Consider the following 16,138-nt stretch of genomic DNA (forward strand, 5'->3'; position numbering starts at 1 on the left):
GGTTAAGGCTAAAAATAAAAATAAAAAAAAAGTTATTAAGATTAATTTTTATTTTTTTTTTAATAAAATATCTCTCTTTATATAAGATCTTATTAATTATAATAATTTTAATATTTATTATTAGCTTATATTAAAGAAGTTTATAATATATACTTTATCTATTAGGGATAAGCTATTATGAGATTAGCTTATAGGTAATAATAAATTATAATATCTTTTAATCTCTTAGATTAATTCTTTAAGGTCTTTTAAGTTAAGAAGGTTTAATAAGGTATTTCTTAGGTTACTCTTAGTTATAGCCCGCAAAGTAAATAGCTATCCCGGGGAGTAATAAGGTTCTCTTAACCCTTTTATCTTAATTTTATATTAATTATTTATTAAGAAGAAATTAAAGGATTATAAGATAATAGGCCTTAATAGCTAGATTAAGGTAAAATTATAAATTAAAGGTAAGTCTTTATTATATATAAGACTTTAACTTATTAAGCCTTTTATAGTAGCTTAGCTATAGAGCTTTTAAGAGGTCTCTATATATATAATAAGTAGCTAGGGTTACCCTAATTAATTAGTGGATTTAATAGCTGCCTTATATTCTTATAATATAATAAATTATATAAAAAAAGTAATTAATTAAGCTCTTTTAAAAATATATATTTAAGGATTTATATAATTAATTATATATATAATTAAGAAAAAAAAACGTATTAAATATAAAAAGTATTTTTTAAATTATTATAAAGATATTAAAATAAAGTTAGTATAATTGATTAATATTTAATATATATATTTTATAATAAGAAAAAAGTTTAAAAAATATATAAACTAAGTTTCTTATATTTTTTAATTTCTAGAGATTTAAAATAATAATACTTATAATATTAATAAATATAGGCTTATAAAAAGAGAAATATAAGTTAATAAAATATATAAATGTATTTTTATAAGATATTTTAGTATTATAAATAGTAATTCTTATACCTAGGCTATAACTTTTAAGTATATTAATATAATAGGTATATAATTAACCCTTACCCTTATTTTAACTAATATAGATTTCTAAGGATAATAACTTTTAAGGAAAAATATATTAAATTAATTTTTAATTATTCTCTTATAGGTTAATCAAATATTATTATCTTTAAGAAGTAATTTATTAAATTTCTTTTAAAAAGACCTAATAATTTAATATATATTTATTTTAAATAGCTATTATATATATATATTATAATTAAAATTATATATATAATATAAATAAATATTATTTACTTTATATACTTATTAATATAATTATTATATATTTCTTAGTTATTAAATATAAGTTTATTTTTATTTATTAAGTTTTATTTATATTATATAATTAGGGAATTTATATTATTTAATATTATAGCCTTAATATAAAAGTAATAATTTTCTAAAGCCTATAAATAAGTATCAAATTAAGCTTTAATAAGCTAGAATATATAATTAGAGTTCTAAGCTATAAAAATATTTTTTTTAATAAAAAAAGATTTTTAAATTAAGCTATTAAAACTAAAAAAATATTATTTTTAGTTATATTATTATATATATTAAAAAAAAGGAAAATTAATAATATTAAGCTTTAATATATATTAAAAAGTAAAAAATATTAAGCCCCTAGCTAAGGCCTATCTATATACCCTATAGGGCCTAACTAAGCTATAATCTATTAACTAAGATAGGTATAGCAAACCTTTCAGCCTAGCTAGCTAAGGGTTAAGGTAATTAGGGCCTTGTTTTACTATTTTATAATAAAAAAGATATAAAAAAATAATCTTAATGCCTAGATTAAAATTATAATATTTTCTTATAAGACTTATAAGATATTATTAATTTATATATAAAGAAATTAAATAAAAAATATTATAATTATAGCCTTATAGCTTTATAAAATATTTCTTAAAAAGAAAGTAAAATTAAAAGAAATAATTAAATATAAGGCAATTAATTATAATCCTAATAAGACTTTTATATATATTTTAGAAATTATAGTTATATATTTTAAAATAATATAAATAGCTTTATATTATAAAAAAGCTTATAGTTTTAATCTTTATAATAAAATAATAAAAATTATATAAATACAAAAAGAATTTATATATATTAATTTCTAGCTTTAATTATTTAAATTAATTATTATTTTATTAATAAATTATTAATTAAATATTATAGTATTAACCACCGGTGAGGGATTTAGGGATATCAAAACTGGGGTTATGGCGAGACCTGGGTGCCCCACTCTAACCCTTGCGGCCTATAACTTCGTCTAATAGGGCATGTCGTTCAAATTTTTTCAGCGCCCATGGCCCAATCGTCGTCCATAAAGCTCCTCGATTGGAGCATAATGACTCGACGGGATTTCGGGTTACGAAGCAGCCAATCGCAGGCTAATGTTCAGCTCCATCGACTTCGCAACGTTGCTCGGCATCTTACAAATCAGCGTCTAACAAACTCTGTCAAAGATGGACCATGAGATGCAAGTTTCTTTATTCCTTTGCGCCTAATTGCCGTAGTTAGATTGGCACATGTCGCTAGGAACCCATAAAAGCCTTGGTGATTGCCTCATAACTTTTTCTCTCGGTATCGACTCAATTCCTCGGTGCCCTGAAGCTCTTCTAAGAGTGATATACTATTCTTTACTCTATTCTGCTCGATCTTATCTGCAACCCCGAGTCTTAGTAAAGTACGTATTAGTTTTCCTTGCCCTCTTTTAACCCCTCATTGGTCTCCTATCGCTTTGCCTCGATCATACATAGCCCTGGCTTGCATTCGACTCATGAGCTTCGAAGTGCCTTTCGAGCCTGTGTCCTATGCACAGGCCTTTTGAGGGGCGCTCGGTTGTCTAATCAACGACCGGTCTTACATTGTCCCCGTGTTCCCATGGGCACCAGTTCCGAGCCGTCATTGACTTGGTTATTCGCGGTTCTTTTTTTTTTTCTTCTCTCATTTATACCTGTGGGCTTTGAGATAACCATACCCACTCCGGGGACTCTTCCGCCTCACTTTGCTGAGACTCCACACGCTCATCTCCCCCCCCCCATCAAGTGGTGCATACATATCCTCATGATTTTCATCTTCATGGTGTCCAGCCCGTTTCGAGTTGTCATTTATTCTCCGAGAACTTTGGTAGCCAGAAGCTAATTTTGTCTGACACAACTTTAACACCTGGCGACCTGCTTGTCAAATTATGAAGCTTATATTCCCCGGCTTCTAGACTGCTCTGTATTCCCCTGCCCTATTATATCTTTTTGAATCTCTACATATCTCGACCTTTTTCTTCTTCTACTGGAAGTCCAGTTACGCTTTGTTGCAATCATTCAATACCCTTAACTACACATATATTTTTCGATAAATTCATGTTAACACCTCAATACGGATGCTGACTTAATATATTATACTAGTCCTGCCGCTCGGAATACTTTCAATATCTACCAGGATCTTTGGTCTACTTATCCGTATACTCAGGTTGCATTTAATTAAGATAAGCTCTTAAATGTTCATTATTATAGATAACGCGAAATAGGTATATAAAGAGTCATCTCTAGATAGCTAGTAGATATAATATTATCTTATTTTATTAGCGCCATGTATAGCGGTCTACTATGGCAATAATTCTTACCCTTAATCTCTTATATGTTTTAAATATAATGCTAATTATTAAATTCGTAGCGCTAGAGGGATAATCTTACCTTAAAACCATATATTGCTATGGTCAGTGCTAGGCTTGTTAGTCTTTGATATATAGATATTCTTATCTAAAATGGCTTTAAGGTTACTATTATTAAGGCGCGTAATCGTGTCGGTAGCCACTTATATTAGGAGATCCTCCCCAATAGAAATATAGCTGATATTGGGCCTAATTAGATATATGGCATTAATAATAACCCTATATTTGACCTAGCTAAGCAGCTAAATATTGCTATTAGTAATTGCGATTTAGTGTCTTGTGTTTTTAATAAGTCTGGCGAGCTCTTATTGCTTAAGGATAGCGAAAAGTACTCTAATATTATATAGGAAATCATTAAAGAAGCCTTTAAGTATTCTAGCAGCTACTCTTAAGGCATTGATTCTAAGTAGAGTCTTTTTAACTTCTTTATATAAAAGATAGAGAAGAAAGTACTTAATATTAAGGCTAACTATAAGAATAGGAGGAAACAATGTATTATTATGCAAATATCTAAGACATAGGGTACTTATGTTGGCAGTTCTGCTAATAGATAAAGTTTAAAGTTCTTTTAGCTTAAAGAATGCCTTAAAGAAGGTATATAGAGAAAAATTATTCTTAAGAATAAATAGCTAGTTGACTCTTACTAGAGGATCTATTCTGTATTAGTACTTTTAAGAAGGTTCTAGATAAGGTTATAAAACCTACTTTTAAGGGTACTAAGATTAAGTTCTAAACCAAGGTAGATAGAATATTATACTAAATAAACCCCGAGGGAAAGGTAAAGGTCTAAACATAGAGTAGTTAAGCCTTGGACTTTAATAAGGTTATTATAATATGTAACGAGCGTGTATATTCCCAAGGGATAAATCAGTCATACTAGGTTTATATTAGCAGATAGAGTAGTCGCGCTGTGCTCGAACAATAGGGGTATCACGTCTAGTAATATGCTCAAAGGTATTAAGTATAACCAAGTTATATTAATAGCTAAGGTAGCCACTACATAAGCGAGTACAATAAATATATTCTATATACTTTAATATTAAGCTAGATCGTGAGGATTACCGAGTGATCCTATTAATCTAGATCATTTAGATTACGATGCGATCTAAGTAATCCATCCCTAATTAGATAGCCTAGGGGGCCCACTTATATTACATACTCGCGACCTTTCTTAAGGCCATAATACAAGGTTCCCCCTCTGTTAATCTTATCCTTAAGGCCATATCTATAGCCTATTATTAGTAAGTAACTAACTTAATTCCTTAAAAATTTCTACTAATAGGATATCAGGTTATATTTCTAAATCAAAGAAATCTATATAGCGCTCCCTCCTAGTTTCTTATTTTAATACTAAGGGATTTAATGCTATGCCTTACTTATCGTATTTTTAAACTAAAAAGGTCTATTAGATAATAGCAGGTTCTACTTATTGCTAAGAGTGCATTCATCGCAGCTAATCTTATAATGGTATTAATATATTATCTTTCCATGAGTTACATCTTCTGCCAGTTAGCTTTATATTTAGCTAATTCCTAGGGGCCTAATTTCTAAGAACCTTAATGCCTAGCGCAAGGTGGATATAGATATTGAGAAGGCCAAGGATAAGTTATAAGAAACCTTGGCTCATTTGGCTCATCTTAGGAAGCAGCGTTATCTACTTCGCAAGTGGGGTTCCTAGTTATTTTCTCGTGGGATAAGGGAGTTAGATAAGGATGACGGGGTTTATTCCTAGGAAGAGGCGCTTATCGCCAAGTAGTAGGCGGTAGGTAGCTTATAGGCAGATAGTATATTTAGCGTTATTAATTAATCTACCTTAGGTTTAGATAAGTTAGATCCTATTATTACTAGTAGAAGTTCTTTAGAAGGCATTATGCACTAGTGAGGTATTCTAGGGGTTCCTAGGTATTTTCTAAGTCTAGGTAGTCCTTCTATTTAATAAAATATATTATTTTGCTATTGATTTTATTTATATTAAGGATAACTTCTATAATATATTCTTCTAATCCATTGACTTCGGTTTCTAGTTCATTTCTAATTTTAACTTAGATAGTGTTTTCTACTAATTTAAGTAATAAAATATAAATAATTAGATAGAGCTTAACTTTTAGTAATAAGTCTAGTTTATAATTATTTTCTGAGATTTTTTATTTAATTTTATATAGTCTAATATATTTATAGTTAAGTTTTTTATTTTATTATTTTATTTTAATATTTTTTATTATAAAGTAGACTATATTTCCCTCTAAGAAGATTAATCCCTTAATTCTTTTCTTATTAGTATAGTTTATTATCCTATTTTTAATAAATTTAAGTTCTATTTTTATTTCCTTATATAGGTTTTATAGCTAGTCGCTGGTAAGGATTGCTTTAGGATTAATAATAATATCTTATATTTATTAGTATATATCTAGCATAAATCTAAAATTAGCATAGGCTAATATGATTTTTATGCTTTTATTTATAGCTATATTATAGGCTAGCTATATAGCTAGTAGCTTTTTAACCTAGTTAATCTATTTATAGTTAATATAGCATTAAAGGTATTATTCTAAGGTCTAATTTATATATTTAGTCTATTTATCTATCTCCTTATAGTATATAATAGAGAGCTTATAGTTAATTCTTAAGTATCCTATGAGACCTTACTAGAATTTTAAAGCAAATAGTAGTCCTCGATCTATAATAATTTTAAGTAGTATATTATATATCTTAGCGATATAAAAGTAGAAAAGGTAGGCGAATTCTTTAGCTATTATTAATTCTCTATAGGGTATAAAATAGGAAAATTTCATAAGTCTATCTATAATAATAAGAATGCTATTATAGAAGTTTCTAATAGCTAGTTCTTTTAATAGGGGTAGTTTAGTAATAAAATCTATAGTAATTAAGTCCTATAGTTATTTCGCAACTAGGAGTAGTTATAGTTTTCTATAGGGTTTATAGCATTATGCCTTAGTTTTTATATAGAAATCGCATTAATTAATAATTTCTAAGATAATCTTTTTTATATAAAAAAAGATAAATATTATCTTAACTTATTTTAGGGTTTTATTAATTCCTTAGTATCTATATAGTAGGTAGTAATATATTTCATATATAAGTTCATAGCGTAGTTTATCTAAGACTTATTATTTATTAGTTTTCTTATTATTTAGAAATTACTTATTATACTACTAGATTTATTTTAGAAGTAGGTTACCTTATTTTATTATATAAGTTACTCTAATAATTTAGTAAGATATCCCTATAACTCTATCCTATTTATAAATAGCAGGTTTAGTATTAGGGTTATAGTCTATATAGTTTTATATCTATTATTTAATTTTCTATTTAAACTAGTTATTATTATAGATATGGTTTATTTATTTAAATATTAGCTAGTAGTTTTTATTATAAGGAAATAGATTATAGTAATATTTAAAGATTTCTCTAAATGCTTAGTTAGGAATAGTAATCCCTCTATGGAATATAAAGAGTCTATCTTCCCTTTAGTTATACCCTTATGCGTAATCTATAAAATTAATAATTTATTCTCTATAGTTCTTAATAAGCTAGAGATACTCTAGTAGGGGCATTAGCCTATTATCTCGCTTAGTACTATTAGTCTTTCTTATTTTTTTAATTTTTTTATAATATTTCTTATATTTATATATCTCTCTTTATATCTTACTCTTAAGATTATAGTTATTATAGTACTATTATATAGCTTAGGTAGTTTCTTCTAAGTTACTATAGTATATAACTTAGTAATAATAATAATTAAAAATAATTTAAAATACTTTATTAGGGATTAAGATTTTTCTTTTATAAGTCTAAACTCTATTACTCTATTATTAATATCCTTATATATATTTAATAAAGTCTATAATTAGTTATTTATATTTTCTAATAAGTATAAGGTACTCTAGTAAGGGTACTAGTTTCTATATTTACCTAATAAACTTCTATTTAAGGTATCCTTTTAGTATAAAGTATAGAAGTTATTTCTTAGCTTTAATCTTTCTAGTATCTAAGTTAGGTTATTAGCTAATAGTATCTACTCTATTATTCTCTATTCCTTTAATATAGATAATAATATAGTTAAATTCTAAAAGGTATTTAGCGTATTATAATTATTATTTACTAAGTTCTTAGGTCCTTGCGAAGTAGGTGATATTTTTATAATTTATATATACCTTAATTTAATGCTTACTTCTAAGGAGGTAATATTAGAATTCTTTAAAGGTATTAATAATTATAAGGAATTCTTTATTATAGATAGGGTAATTAAGTTTTACTCTATATAGCTTATAGGAGTAAAATGCGATAGGGTATAAAAGTCTTTTATTATCTTATTATCTAATCTAGGCCCTTAGCGCAAAGTCTAAGGTATCTATTTTAAGTTTAATTTATTAAGATAAATTAAATATCTTAAGCATAGGTTTACTTAGGATAAGTTCTTTAATTATATTAAAAGCTTCCCTTGCCTTATCCCTAAATATAAATAGTTTATCTTTTTTTATAAGATTAGTTAATAATATAGTAGTCTTCCTAAATTTCTTTAAGAACTTATAATAATAATTAATAAAACCGAGGAAGGATTATACTTCCTTAATATTTATTAATTCCTTTTATTCTTTAACTACTAAGACCTTCTTAGGGTCTATATATATCTTATTATAAGAGATAATATATCTAAGGAATTCTACTTCTAAGGCATAGAATTTGCTTTTCTTAGGTTCTACTAGTAACTTAGCGTCTTATAGTATTTATAATACCTTATAGATATATTCTATATGTTTTTCTTTTATTTTAGAGAAGATAAGAATATTATCTAGGTAATATATAATAAATATATCTAGATATTCTTATAGTATATTATTAATTATTTATTAAAATATAATAGGTATATTTATAAGTCTAAAGGGCATAATAAGGTATTTAAATAGTCTATATTTAGTATAAAAAGTGGTTTTCTATTTATATCTTTCCTTAATTTAGATAAGGTTATAAGCTCCTTTAAGGTTAAGTACTATGAAGTACTTTATTCTAAAAAGTCAATCTTTTAGCTTACTAATAAGGGGCAGTAATATATGATCCTTAATTATAATAGTATTAAGTATCCTAAAGTTAATATAAAATTAAAGCTTTCTATTCTTCTTTAAAATAAATATAATAGGGTATCTAATAGATAACTTACTTTCCCTAATATATCCTTTCCATAGTATATCTTTAATATATTCCTTTAATACTAATAGTTATACTTTATTAAGTAGGTAGAGTTTATTAAAGCTAGGTTACTTCTTATTAATAAACTTAATTTCTAGGTTATAATATATATACTTTAATAAACTAGTTTTAAGCTCTTTTATAAAGAGTTTTTTATAGATATAGTATTATAATAGAATATTCTTAAGTTATTCTTTCTCTAATATCTTTTTAATTTATTTTAGGTTTCCTTCTAGCTTATAGAATTATTTTATAATATATATAATTATTTACTAATTCTATTATTTCTATTTATTATAGTATTTATATTATATCCCTTTAGGTAAAGAGGTATCTTATATTTGCCTCTGCCTAACTTCTTTATCTTTTCTAATAGAAGTTTAAGATCTTATATTACTCTTTAAGTTATTATTTATTATAGAGGGTATCTTATTATAAAAAGAGAGCACCTAGCTAGTTCTCTAATTAAAATATAGGTTAAATCAGCATAATTATAAGTACCTAAGTATAAGATTATATTACTTATTTAGTATAATATTAAATAATATCCCTTAGTTCTTTCTTTTAATAAAAACTTTAAGGTAATTAATCTTACTATTAATAATATTATTATTATAATTAAAAGGGGTTCCTTCTAGGTTAATAACTAAGTAAGGTATCTATTTATATCTCTATAATAGCTTAAGCCTATTTACTATTATTAGGTTAAAGTAGTTCTACTTAGCTCTATTATTTACTAAAGCATTTAGCTATTCTCCCTTGACTTATACTTTTAGTTCTAGGCAATATCGCCTATATATTCTATTTATAAAGTATAGGGCCTTCTAGGGTAATATATTCCTATATTTATCTATCTACTGCCCTATATTAGATAGGCTATCTAGTTTTTTAATACTATATAGCTAAAGTAGTCAAACTTATATTTACTATTTATATAGGCTTTATAATTATATATATTATCCTAGCTATATAGCTAGTCCTAGTACTACTATTCTTATTTAGCTCCTAGGTCCTCTTTATCTCTCTAGCTAATTATCCTTTATTAATCTTTAATTTTATAAGTAATTTATTTCTTTTCTTAAATAATATAATAGAATTCTAAGAAGTATTATATATTCACGATGCTAATAGATTTATATTAATATATTACTTTATATCCCTTTATCTTATACTATAAGTAGGGCTTATTATTTAGCTAATATAGTAATACTATAGGGAAGTAGTCTTATTCCTATTTCTCTTTCTAGTATATTTTATACTAATAGTATTAGTATAATATCTAAGAGATACTAATATACTCCTAGTATATTAGGTATATTCTTATATTATCCTATAGGTTAAAAGATACTTCTAGGTATTAGGGGTTTTTAGCTAATTCCCTATAATAGGCTTAAATATAGATTTCTTACTTATCTGCTATTTCTATATATTCCCATGCGGTCTAGATATACCTTTCTTATAGGCTATTTTAGTACCTATGGTTATTTTTATTATATAGTCATAGGTAATTTTTTTCTTCTTATAGTTCTTTATTGCTCCTTTAGGGCTTCTTAGAGCATACTTAGCGTAATTCCTTCTATAGTTTCTAAGTATTATACTTAAACTTAGTTTAGTTAATATTACTTTTACTTACTTTAGTAACCTAGTTATTATATAGTAGTCTACTATATTAATCTACTTTTTATTATTTATAGATTTTATTATATTCTTAGGATACCTTAATCTAATATTAGGGGCATAAGGTATAATTATATCGCGCGGGGTTATCCTATTAGTAGTCCCTACGATAAACTATAGAGGGCATCTAGGTTTACTTATTATATCCTATAATCCATTTCCTATGATTAAAACCTTCTATAGTGGCTTCCTAGAAATTAGCTTATTTATTTACTATTAATAGTAGTTACTAGGCTAAAGCCAATGCTATAGGTTCTTTTATCCAGAGTTCTATGCGTTTAATTATAGTAATAATTCGCTGCTATAGGAGGCTATCTAGGTTTCCCTTCCTACTATCTAGTTCTAATAAAGGGCTCTATATATCTAGGTTAATAAGGTATAACTAGTTAGTTTTTTAGGGTTTAATAGGTTTATAGAGTTATTCCTTTATAATATTACTAATTATATAGTTACTAATAGCTTATTCCTTTATTAAGTAGGCAGCTTAGTAAGGCATAATAATTTCTCCCTGCTATGCGCTAATATAATTATATCCTATCTATATTATCCTAAGTATCTTAGTAATATAGATAGCTATTTAGGGCTTACTATCTACTTAGGTAAATCTTACCTATTTCTTACTTTCTAGAAGGGGCTATTATTAATATAGCTAATAGTATCTTTCCTTAGTATTTTATTATTTCTTTTTATATTTATTAGCCTTATAGCCCTTCTTATAGTAATAATAGCACTTAATATCCTTAGGTCCTTATTAGGCTACTCTTAGTTCTATAGGCCCTAGGTTAGTGCTATATAAGGTATTATTCTACCTTTTCTTGCCCTAGTTAGCATCAAAGCATAGATTATTAGCCTTATTATTATTAAACTTTAGGTTCTATAGCTTCTTCTATAAGAACTATTAGTTATTAATCTTAATTACCCTACTAATATATTTAATAAGGTTATTAGGTTATTCTTCTTTATAAAGTTCTACCTATACTTCTTTCTTAAGCCTATTAAAAAATAGGGATATTAGGGGTTCTTAATTCTAGCTAAGCTTTAAGGCAAGTTAGAGGTATTTTATTTTATACTCTAAGGTAGACTAGGTCTATTAGAGCGCCTTAATTTCTCTCTTAGCTTATGCCTTCTTATTAATAATTCTAAAGGCTTATTAGAGTACTACCTTAAAGGCTTTATAGTCTAAGTAGAGGTAATAGATATAAGGCAAATACTAGCTAGCTAGGGCTATAAGGTATTCCCTTATAATAGGTTTAAACTATATAATAGCATAGTTCTTAAGTCTTCTTATAATATACTAGACCTTACTAGTAGGTAGGGTAAACTATATTAGGTAATATATTATAAATGCCCTTAGCTAAGTAAGGAATATAAGTAGCTTATAGGTAGTCCTATTAAAAGGTTCTAAGGGGTTTAGCTTTAGGATTTCTCCTATATCTCTCCTATTTATAGTAGTAGCTATTATATTAGTAATATTTTAAATATTATCTAGGTATTTTATATTTTAGATATACTAGTTTTCGCCTATCCTCTTAATAAGTTCGCAGAGTCTATCTATCTCTGCGCTTATAATAGTAATTTAGGCTTATAATTATTTATTTTCCTTATTATTAGAGCTATCTATATTATCTATTTCTTTATCTAGGTTAACTAAAATAGGTATAAGTAAGTAATTAATAAGTAGAGCCTACTAGTAGTTATTTATAGGAGTTACCTAGGTAGCTATTATATTTAATATTATTTAAGGTAATATAAGTAATCCTCTAAATAAGAGCTATTAATATATAACGAGCATATATATTCCTAAGGGATAAATTAGTTATACTAGGTTTATATTAGCAGATAAAGTAATCGCGCTATGCTTAAATAATAGGGGTATTATATCTAGTAATATACTTAAAGGTATTAAGTATAACCAAGTTATATTAATAGCTAAGGTAGCTACTATATAAGTAAGTATAATAAATGTATTCTATATACTTTAGTATTAAGCTAGATTGTAAGGATCACCAAGTGATCCTATTGATCCGGATCATTTGGATCATAGTGTGATCCAAGTAATCCATCCCTAATTAGGTGGCCTAGGGGGCCCGCTTATGTCACGTGCTCGCGACCTTTCTTGAGGCCGTGACATAATAGTACCTCTTAGTTAGCTTAAATAGAATCTTAATGCCTTTGAGCCTACATTACTAGCTTAAATAACTAAGGTAATCAATGCTATTGGTTATAGATGCCTTAAGAAGGTTTATATTAATTTTCCTAATACTTTCTAGCTTAGAATAGAGAGTAATAGCTAAAAGGCTAATAGCTTTATGTAATAGCTCTGAACTATATTCTTAATTTAAATCTAAAGAGGTAGAATTAAGAGGCTATAGAACTAGTAAGCCTTAACCCGGAAGTGTCCTATCTTATACTTCTCTTCTATACCTATGGTAAGCAATTATAATATATTACTAGCGAGATATCTAAAATCTCGGATCCGCAAAAGAAAAATAAGTTTCTCCTTAACTTCTTTAAACCTTACTATTTATAATTACCTTATTATTTAGATAGTAACCCTGACTACAAGCTATCCGGATTCTTAGCAATAGACTGGCTTTATGATAAACTTTCCGGTTTTAGAAGCTATAATAATTTCCAGGTTGGCTTAGAGGAGGGTAACGCTGATATCCAGACGATGCGAGAGGGTCTACTGGACTACGGGTTGTGGCTAGCAGGCGAATATATGGCGCCGTTGGCGGGCCTAGGCACGATACAAGGAGCATACTAGAGCGGTAAATCGGTCGGAAAGAGAATAGCGGAGGCTTATAGCCAGGCCAAGTAAGGGATTAATATTTAAAGATGTCTTTGAGGACTAGGCGTCAGGTATGCTATAGATAGAAGAAGTATTACTACTGTTATATTTAGTTAGTATATCTCAGTGATGCAGGAGCATTGCCCTGCCCCGCCCGTCACCGGAACCCCGGTTTACGTAGAAAGTGTGCCCATGCTCGGATCCAAGACATACAACCCATCGACTCACTTGTTCCACCCCGTCCTATGGATCCTAGTAGAACCTTGGAGTCAGATTCAGAAGATACCCCTTCAATTGTCGAGGACCTCCCGCCAGGTCACGGCAGGGGAGAGCAGCCAATTAAAATGCATCAGATCGAAGGTACCTAATCTCCCACGTATTTAATCCTCTGATAGAAGTACCAGCAATCTTTCGAGTTACAAATCGCTACATGACACCGCTCATATAAGTGGTGATCAATGACGTAACGTATGGTTCCCCTCATGTGCCTATCTTCTTGATGACAGGGGTGGTGTGGGGCACGGGAGGTCCTCAACAATTGAAGGGATAATCAGTAACCCTGTTTGTAATGCGGATATCTGATAGATATTTAGATCCTGCAGGCTTGATTAGCTACTCAGCGGCTAGGTAATGGGCCCGTAAGACGCAGTGAAGCTCTTGAATGCTAGGATATTTGCCATTACACATACAGTACTAGATAGGGTTTAGACTATTTTTAGCGGTTATAATCACTACTACATAAATAATAGGACCTTTTATCTGACTGGCATCGTTCTATTCTGATTTCCAGGCCCGGAAATGTAATTGCAGCTGAAAAAGGATTGAGAGGCTTGGATACGATAAAAAGCAAAGTTGCAGGTGGCTAATAAGGGATGCCCAATCAATAAGTTGCATTGGCAAGCCATGGCGTTCTCAAGTCCAGCCAACTATTGGTCACATGGCATCAGGATGCCGGTTAGCCGTGAGACTTTGAGACAAGCTTGAAATTGAAAATCAGCCATAGGAAATGCCTGGAATGTTGGCAGATCAATGGTGCCTTTCACGATAAACACAGAACTGTTCTTATTAAGGACTTTTGCGCCAGCCACAGGTGTCCTTGGAGTACACAGCTTCCGAAACGAATCTACCTCTTGATTCCCTGTTCCTGTACCTGAAGAGCTTCTGTCGTAGTCTTTATCATGGCTGAGCTGGCGTTGAGCATTGCTGGAGTCGCTGGTACTATTGATGTCTGTATCAAGTGAGTCAGCAATCAGCCAAGGAAAAGAATGAGGCTAAGCTTACTGCATCAGGTTCGGGAAAATATTGGTCCAGGCATACAAGGACTATGGCCAGATTGATACAATCGCCGACGAATTGTCGGTCAGAATACAAATATGCTGGTCACGACTTGCCAGTCAACTCGAAGTCATGAGGGAATTAGAAAGTGGAATGACTGATGACCAGCGAGAGCTTCAGTCACGCATCCTACGTATCCTCCAGTCCAAACTAGAAGCTGCTATTCTCGTCATCTCGAAGCCTGACAAACACGCAAACTCCAGAAAGTCAAGGCTCTTCATTTCCTGAATCTCCGGGAAAGCTTTCAAAGTACAGTGGCCGATCTTGAGGCATGGCAACAGCGATTCGAACCATCTTGGTTTCAAATCATCAAGACGAGCCCTACAGCTGTTGATCGGGTGCTAAAAAGTGTATCTCAAGCGAAAGCTCGAGACCCCGAGGAACCAGCCCGCACGGGCTTGAAATTCCGTCAATCTTTTGATATCACTGAGTCAGTCAAGCTTGCGGAGAAAGTACTTGAGAATCTCGAGAGAAGAGCCATCCCATATTGCAAGGCTCAAGTTGGTATCAAACGAAATGAGAACAAACACTTTATCGTCGACACTGTTTCCCGGGATATCGTCGCATTGAGAGATGCTCGGGAACTTGCATCCCGCCTTCGAGACTCAAGCCCCTTTACGTTTGGGACTTTGAAATGCAAAGGAATCGTGCAATCGTCAACAGACCTATCTCTTACCTTTGTATTTGGGGTCCCAGAAGGTTACTCTACCATTCGAAACTGTAGAGAGCTTCTTCTTTCGGGCAGCATTCCCGACTCGCTGACGAAGCGACTCAAGATAGCTCGACAGCTCGTTACCGCAGTCTATTACGTCCATCTGTACGAGTTCGTCCACAAAAACATTACACCGGAAACTATCCTGACTCTTGAACGCCCCGGAAAAGGTTCTGATGAGCTGGTTATGTGTCTAGTTGGATTCCAGCTCTTCAGATACGCAGAGGGACCAACAAATGCTTCCAAAGCAGACCGGAAGGACATCGTGTACCAGCACCCATCACGTATGGGTAGCGAAAAGGTCAACTTTGTTATGCAGCACGATATTTACAGTCTTGGTGTCTGCCTTCTTGAGATTGGCTTATGGCATTCGCTTGTGGATTATCAAGATGACGAGGCGACACTGCGAGGTAATCAAGGTCTCTCGCAGAACCTTAAGCCTGATGCTATCAAGAACCAGCTGATTTTGATGAGCCGGACCCAACTTAGAGCTACCATGGGTGATGTATACAGTCGGGTCGTCGAGACCTGTTTGACCTGCTTGGATGAGAGTAATAGAGACTTCGGTGATCCCAGGGAGTTTGAGGTTCAGGATGGTGTGGAGGTTGGGTCGCGATACGTTAAGAAGGTCATGGACGCTATGAGCATGATATGCTACTAGATGCATTCGATAGGAGAATATCGTATGTCCTGACATAGTTTTAGGACCAATATTTCACCGAAGTCGATA

The 16,138-nt window shown here is 30.1% G+C and overlaps 1 protein-coding gene across 1 annotated transcript; it reads left to right on the forward strand.

The window, feature by feature from the left end:
• Nucleotides 1-14,539: 14,539 nt before the first annotated feature.
• Nucleotides 14,540-16,069, forward strand: NCS54_00987000 (Het-s domain-containing; the record flags this gene model as incomplete). Its single annotated transcript, XM_053155199.1, has 3 exons — nucleotides 14,540-14,598; nucleotides 14,651-14,720; nucleotides 14,900-16,069. The coding sequence occupies 3 exons, from the start codon at nucleotides 14,540-14,542 to the stop codon at nucleotides 16,067-16,069; spliced, it is 1,299 nt and encodes a 432-aa protein (XP_053011174.1).
• Between the last annotated feature and the right edge of the window lie 69 nt (nucleotides 16,070-16,138).

This window comes from Fusarium falciforme, chromosome 8 (assembly GCF_026873545.1).
Source record: "Fusarium falciforme chromosome 8, complete sequence".
NCBI classification, from domain to species: domain Eukaryota; kingdom Fungi; phylum Ascomycota; class Sordariomycetes; order Hypocreales; family Nectriaceae; genus Fusarium; species Fusarium falciforme.